The sequence below is a fragment of the Cynoglossus semilaevis genome, chromosome 2 (genome assembly GCF_000523025.1).
Source record: "Cynoglossus semilaevis isolate Cse_v1.0 chromosome 2, Cse_v1.0, whole genome shotgun sequence".
NCBI classification, from domain to species: domain Eukaryota; kingdom Metazoa; phylum Chordata; class Actinopteri; order Pleuronectiformes; family Cynoglossidae; genus Cynoglossus; species Cynoglossus semilaevis.
In genome coordinates this window covers 14,663,815-14,671,008 of record NC_024308.1, presented here as the reverse complement: position 1 = coordinate 14,671,008, position 7,194 = coordinate 14,663,815, and the positions used below count along the sequence as shown (strand labels likewise).

Sequence of the window (7,194 nt, the reverse complement as noted above, 5' to 3'; positions counted from 1 at the left end):
TTTTTTTTTTGGAGGATATAGGAGTAGGAAATTTTTTTTTTTTAAGGGGGTTATGGCTAATGACAAAACTAATAAATGACTCAATCTCTGAAAGATAAGAATTATTAATTCTATCTATCTATCTATCTATCTATCTATCTATCTATCTATCTATCTATCTATCTATCTATCTATCTATCTATCTATCTATCTATCTATCTATCTATCAAATTGAAAACACTTGACACAACAGCAATTTCATTCAAAAACTCACGGTATTTCCTTGAAGGAATTCTGTAAGACATAATCTGTTGCCGTAGTGGACCAATCCTTCATTATATTAACGAGGAAGGTGAACCATGGGTAGTAAAGCTCTGGCTGTCTGGTGGCTCCTGCAGTGATGATGTTCAAGGCAGCATCTGTGGCTGGGTATGCTGGTATAGATGTTAGGTGCCTTGGAGATACAGTAAATAGAAGCACATCATTACAGAGAAGTGTAATTTCAGTGATCACCAGGTATTGTTTTGAACTTACCCAACGTTTACCATAGCCGTCTGTGTATCAATCAGTCCCAGTGTGCATATGGTGATGGACACGTTGCTCTTTTTCATCGATAGCTCATGGTAAAGTGATCCGAAGAATCCATTCAAGGCGTGTTTTGTTGCTATATATGGTGCGACGAAGGGACTTGGCATCTTCCCTGTAATGTGTGATCCATTAGTGACACTTTCGTTTTTTTTTATTTTAATTTGTTTTTTCTATCCTCAAAATAAACCATGTTAAAGTCATAGCACACATGCAATATCCAATATGTTGTAATGGAAAACTGTTCCAATTATTGAAGCTTTGTAACAGTTCTTGATGTAGCTCCGCCTCCTTTTAATCTTTCATCTTTTTTTTTTTGGAACTGGATTTCAGTCCTTTGACAGTCACTAAAGCAGCTCATGGCCTTATATGAGAAAACCCCAAGATTTCCTTAATGAAGAAATTCTCGAATGTAAACACTGCTTCTAGAAGTGTTTACTCCAAAATGACTGAAATGTTTTTTACTTCCCCTACTGTAAAATTAAATTACAAATAAATAAATATTTTTTTATTTTGATAATTGTAGCTGTTCAGTGTAACTGTAAACTTTTTAGAAAAACATTTTCATTTTGAAAATGTGCATATTACTGGAGTTATTAAAGGCCTTACACGATACAAGACAGATTTATTAGATACATAATTTTAGCAAAAATCAAGTCACCGCTGTGAGTTAGAACATAGTGGCTAACCCACCTGCAACAGAGGAAACAATGATTAGCGATCCTTTATTCCGCTCAAGGGAATCCAAGGCTCTCCAGGCCATCTGCACGTAGCTAAAGAAATTAGCCTTTAGCAAAAGAAAAAGAAAGACAGAGATAAATCAGTGCATCATCCCTGTTTCATGTGCTGGTAGATCAAAACCGTTAGCATTACCTGCATCAGCCACCTGATGTGTTGTACATTTCCATCCCACATGCCAACGCGGGTTAAGCCGATATGATTGACAACCAGATAATCCAGTCCTCCCAGCTTTTCCAGAGCGAAGTCCACTACTTTCTGAGGCTCCGACTCACTGCTCATGTCTGCTGCTACGTAAAGAGCTACCTGAGCTCCTAAGGTCCTGCACTTCTCCACCACCTAAAACCATAAGTATAGATACCAAATTACCCCTTAAAGCAGGGATGTCAAACATAGGACCCACAGGCCAAAATCAGCCTTTGATGGGGGTTCAATCCGGCCCGTTTCATGAATCTCTTAAGTAAAAAAATGCACAAACACTTCATGTCCGTGATGTTTTTATCAAATGATATTTCATTCAATATGAATATTTTCTGATATACTTGAAAACAAAGGGGAGGAAAGAGTTATTGTTATTTATAGGTAATTATGTTAGAATTGTACTCGTTCGGCCCACTTGACATCTAATCAGGCTGTATGCGGCCCTCTGAACCCAAATGAGTTTGACATTGTTGGTTTAAAGATTATTTTGAAGCTAAGCTAAGTTTAAAAGGTACAATTCAAACAGTCTCCAGCAAAGTATACACACACACAAGAACACACAACCAAATCTCCACCTATCAGTATAAACTGACCCTGAGAGATAGTTAAGGTGAATGAATACTTTAGAACAGTGGTTCTCAAACTGTGGTACACGTACCACCAGTGGTATGCGGGGAAAATTCAATTGAATAAATCTGAAACATACCATGCACAATTAATACTTGTGAGATTATGAAATAGGATGTCTGGTCTTTTTATTTATTTACTTTTGCTTGTTGTTTTGCTGCAATGCAAGTCTGTTGCTCACGTAAGCACAGGCAGCACGGAATCATGGGATCACTTGCAAGTTGAACGTGGAACGAGCAGGGGAATTCTAATGTTGGTCATCATGGTGGTACTCAGAGAGCCAATGTTTACTCAGGTGGTACAGAGTAGAAAAAGTCTGAGAACCACTGCTTTAGAACATAATGTACACTCATGGTAATCAGCTCCACACTGTGCTATGAACACCTTATAGTCACAGTGCACAATATCCAGTTAGAGAAAATCTGATCAGATCCACTCACCTGTTCTAAAACCTTTTCTCTTCTTGCCGTTATGACTATCTTCGCACCAAAGCGAGCATAATGATAGGCCATCTGTTCACCGATCCCTGAGCTGGCTCCAGTCACCAACACCCTGGCCCCTCTGAGAGACTCTGAAAACAAAAACAGTTCTTCCTTAATACAAATTGTTTTTGTTTGCAAAACAAAGATGTGATTAAAATGAACAGTGATACGGGGATAGAGAACAGATGTTGCGTGGTACTGTAGTAGTTAAGTTCTTGCTTAAAACTTCTGCTCTTTGCCATTGTTTCTTGTTCATCTCACATTTCTGTTTTGTTCTTCTGAGTGGTTTCCTGTGTTGACACTCCTTCGTCTGCTACTTGTTTTGTTAACTCCACCCTTTCATCACTGTAGAAGTCTGACTTTCTCTATCCATTCATCCATCCATTATATAGAGGTTATATAATGTAGTGGTTATCACGCCTGCTTAGACATCGGCCTTACACACAGAAGGTCCTGGATTCTTTTCCCAGAAAAAGCACATAGTTAGCACCTCCAAGGGGCAGCCTGTTGTAACAGATCTGCTGTTAACACAATAATGTGGGATCAATAAAGTTCAAACTATAATCTAAATTAAAAACTATATTATCTATCGCTTATTACTTTGCATGGTCATACTGTCGGTATATGTTATAGGGGTGTCAAACTCATTTTCACCGGGGGCCACATCAGCAATACAGTCCTACAGTCACAAAATCTTGTCATATCCATTTACTTATCTTTATTTAAAAATAATCTGGCAATATTTTAAAATAACAGGTCATTCAGACTCTGATACAAACAGAACAGAGTCTAAAAGATGTTTTATTTTGAAAATGTAATGATCCTTCAATGCTCAGCACCTCGGTACCACTCCGTAGTAACGAGTGGTACTGGCTGACCTGTCCTTGGCACAAAACAGGGTGGGCACCGCTGGTACAGACGTAACTACTCCATAACAGACTATTACACGTTTCTGCAATTGATTATTATTTGTTCAAGCTACAAATATTGTTCATTGCTGTGTAATAAAAACTTTTAATTTCATAGGTGAAGAAACTCTGCTGCATGGGCTTTACTAAATGCTTTTTAAGCTGCGGTCCTTGAGTTTGACACATGCCATAGATACAAAATTCTAACAAAAAACAACTTTAAGTTATGTCTGTCTCCTGTCTCTCTCTGCTCTGGTCTCTGATCATACATTAACTAATCTCAGAAGGCTGAACAGAGTCTCTTACCTGCGTCAAAAGCGGGTGCAGTCCACTTGACGGCAAGGAAACAAACACATACACTTGCAACCAGAATTTTTGTAAAAGTTCCCATGTTTGTAAGGTCAATGCAATGCACTTAGTTCAATTCTTCCGTTCTAGGAGCTCTGTAGGATTTCATAAAGCGCCTTTCACGTTATCTACACCCAATACGTCCAAAGTCCAGCTCCAGGGGGCGATTGTGAACAGGTTTTATGAAACCTGTGACCTCTCTTCCCTGTGTTTATTTTTATGGCCTACCATCAGAGTACTATACAGTCGTCTTTACAGAGTCTTTCCAGAGGAAATCTGCCTTGGATGGGACTCGACTGGGCGACTCTGTTTCAATCTGTAAGGCAGTACTTCTCAAATAGTGGGGCGGGCCCACCTGGGGGGGCGTGGTGAACATTCTAAATGTTGAGATAATATTTTAGGTTCTAGATGCTTCCTATAAACTTTGAAAAATGTTATGTACAAAACAAACCTAAATTATACATGATACATGAGGAGAAACAATGATTTTAACTCCTGTTTTTGATTTTCTAACACACGGAAATCTGTTGTAATGTCTTAAACATCTTTTGCAGTTGACTGTCATTGATGATCATCTATCAACTTGTTGATTAAGCTCAACAGGGGAGTCAATATCAAAAAATAAAATTACTTTTCACCTAGAAACAGAACAGGCGCAAAAGGTTTTGCATTTAGCTCCTTTGTAGGCATTTCACGAGCGCTGCGTGAAGACATATTGAAGGATAAAGTTTGTTATAGAAGGGGTCCAGTCTTTGGTTACAGTCACAATGTAGGTGAACCATGGGTAGTAAAGCTCTGGCTGTCTGGTGGCTCCTGCAGTGATGATGTTCAAGGCTGCGTCTGTGGCTGGGTATGCTGGTAGCATAGCGATGTTCCTAAAACAAAGACAATTCATTTTTTGTGGACAATGATATCAATGACAGACAGGTATTTTAATCCAACTTACCGAACTTTTTCCATAGCTGCCTCTGTATCAATGAGTCCAAGTGTGCATATGGTGATGGAAATGTTACTTTTCTTAATGGATAACTCGTGATACAAGGATCCAAAGAAACCGTTCAAGGTGTGTTTGGTCGAGCTGTATGGTGCAACAAAGGGACTGGACTGTTTACCTGAGAAGAATCAGAAATGGAGAGATGTTTTCATTACATTTTTTCAAAAATAATTTCTATTAAATTTATTCTATTATGTATTTAAAGCTAGTATTGCGTTTGTATCCCACCCCAATCTTTAAAGGTGTCATGAGAAGTTTCAGACTAAAGCCTTAAAATTCTTTGTTATAAAACATGGACATTTTGTGATTAAACACAATATATGAATGAGAGTACAGTCACAGGCTTAGACAGCACATGGGATTTACGATTTATGTAAATGTCATTTTTTGAAGCATTAGTTCTCTCTGGAACAATAACACTTACCTAAAAGCGACGAAACAACGATCAGAGATCCTTTACTTTGCTCCAAGGAATCAAATGCTCTCCATGCCATCTGTACGTGGCTATAGAAATTGACCTTTGGACCCATCCATCAAAACAGGCATATTGTGAGATAGACAGGTAAATAGAGAAAGACGTGTGAACCAGTGCATTCTGAAAATTCTTGTTTTGTGTGCTGATGTTTCATCAAACTACTTCATTACCTGCATCAGCCACCTGATATGCTCTACATCCCCCTCCCACATGGTAAAGGGGCTCGGACCGATGTGATTGACAACCAGGTAATCCAATCCTCCCAGCTTTTCCAGAGCAAAATCTACCACTCTCTCTGGGTCTAAGACATTCCCCATGTCTGCTGTTATGTACAGTGCTTTCTGGGCCCCCAAATCCATGCATTTCTCTACAACCTAACAGACAAAACCAGAAGAAAACGATTAGAACTTTTAGGGATTGGCAACTGCAGACAACATGTAAAATAATAAAAACATAAGGCTTTTTTTTAGAAGAACAGTGTTTACAATGACAGCTTATTAGAGTTCCAGTTCTGTAAGACCAGTCAAGTGACTAGTGATGTTCAGACTCCAATGTGATTGGACCTTTTTCACAAAGAAATCATAGACTATGGGTTTAAATGTTCAAAGCATTGGACTTGAATTATTAATTTAAAAAATTAGGAGGATATTTTAATTTCTGTTTTGGGCTATAAAACTAAAATTGACTTGACTCAGTTAATGAACAGACTAATTCACTCAACAATATATTATAATAAAAATTGAATAAATCACATCTTAATTATCTGGCCAAAAGTAATTTCTTAGTGGAATTATTTACTATAAGTTCAAATATAGATTAAACTATCGTAGGCTGTGAAGTAGCAGAAACACATGTTACATTACTGGACAATACTGTAGAAGATAGAGGAGGCAGATTTTATTAGTACATTTTCCATGTAGTTCTGAGAAAATTGTACAAAAACAATTCAAGACCCTACTTACAGTATGAGAAGAAAAGACTAGGACTCTAGGAGTATTTTAACATCAAATCTTCATAATACACATGATTCATTAACAGAAATTGACAGTCTGCTGACCTGCTGTAACATCGCTTCTCTTCTGGCTGTTATAACTATCTGTGCTCCGGATTTAGCATAATGATAAGCCAGCTGTTCACCAATCCCTGTGCTGGCTCCAGTCACTAACACCCTGGCTCCTCTGAGAGACTCTGAAAACAAATAAATACAGAAAAAAAGAAAATCAGGTGACACTGTGTAATATAACATACTTTAAACCGAACACTGGACCCACACAGTGATGTTTTATTTTAAATTTAGATATTTTTATTTAGACATAATTTTCAATTTTACTAGCATGGAATGTATTTGAGGCATACTGTTATTTAGTGGTGATTAATGCAGCAAAAAAAAAAAAAAAATCTTACCAAACAAGGTTTGATAAGATAAACAGTCAAAGTCCTCAGTCATTCGAATACACTATCATAATAGCAAATTGACTGACTGATAACTCGACTTCAGAGGCTCCTGAAGTAACCCTTTAAATGCCTTTCCTATTCAGCTAACCATTAAGAACTGCGACGACAATCTTTTATGGTTTTTAATCTTCTTCGGTGCTAGTCAGTCTTCGTGGTTGCTCGAGCAGATTACCTGCGTCGGTGCTGCGACTCATGGACATTACCACGCTGTCAATTAACTGAATGTATTGTATTCTGTATGGAAAATTCAAGATGCATTTGATGAGAGTCTTGCCTTTTAGTATGTGTCATTTTAATACTATATTCATGTTTTAATATATAAATGTAACCAGTGTTGCAGCTCTGAGACTGACAATCGAAGTCCATTTCGGTATCGAACGCGTCTCTATTCGCGCCGCATCA

The 7,194-nt window shown here is 37.8% G+C and overlaps 2 protein-coding genes across 3 annotated transcripts in view; both read right to left on the bottom strand.

The window, feature by feature from the left end:
• Positions 1-3,966, bottom strand: part of LOC103399936 (hydroxysteroid 11-beta-dehydrogenase 1-like protein) — a 22,338-nt gene extending 18,372 nt beyond the window's left edge. The window contains exons 1-6 of one of the 2 annotated variants that reach the window (XM_025065037.1): positions 3,827-3,966; positions 2,571-2,701; positions 1,438-1,641; positions 1,258-1,351; positions 514-679; positions 254-433 (exon numbers count right to left, since the gene is read on the bottom strand). In XM_025065037.1, coding sequence (XP_024920805.1) covers positions 254-433; positions 514-679; positions 1,258-1,351; positions 1,438-1,641; positions 2,571-2,701; positions 3,827-3,911 — 860 coding nt within the window. In that variant the 5' untranslated portion in view covers positions 3,912-3,966. Of the gene's footprint in view, positions 1-253; positions 434-513; positions 680-1,257; positions 1,352-1,437; positions 1,642-2,570; positions 2,702-2,873; positions 3,660-3,826 lie in introns of those variants that run through there. The other variant, XM_025065038.1, reaches the window with a different exon arrangement.
• A 94-nt stretch (positions 3,967-4,060) lies between these two features.
• The window catches only part of hsd11b1la (hydroxysteroid (11-beta) dehydrogenase 1-like a), a 3,543-nt gene continuing 409 nt past the window's right edge, over positions 4,061-7,194 (bottom strand). Inside the window, exons 2-6 of the mRNA XM_025065042.1 lie at positions 6,395-6,525; positions 5,508-5,711; positions 5,287-5,380; positions 4,815-4,980; positions 4,061-4,743 (exon numbers count right to left, since the gene is read on the bottom strand). Of these exons, the coding sequence (XP_024920810.1) occupies positions 4,560-4,743; positions 4,815-4,980; positions 5,287-5,380; positions 5,508-5,711; positions 6,395-6,525 (779 nt within the window). The 3' untranslated portion in view covers positions 4,061-4,559. The remainder of the gene's footprint in view (positions 4,744-4,814; positions 4,981-5,286; positions 5,381-5,507; positions 5,712-6,394; positions 6,526-7,194) is intronic.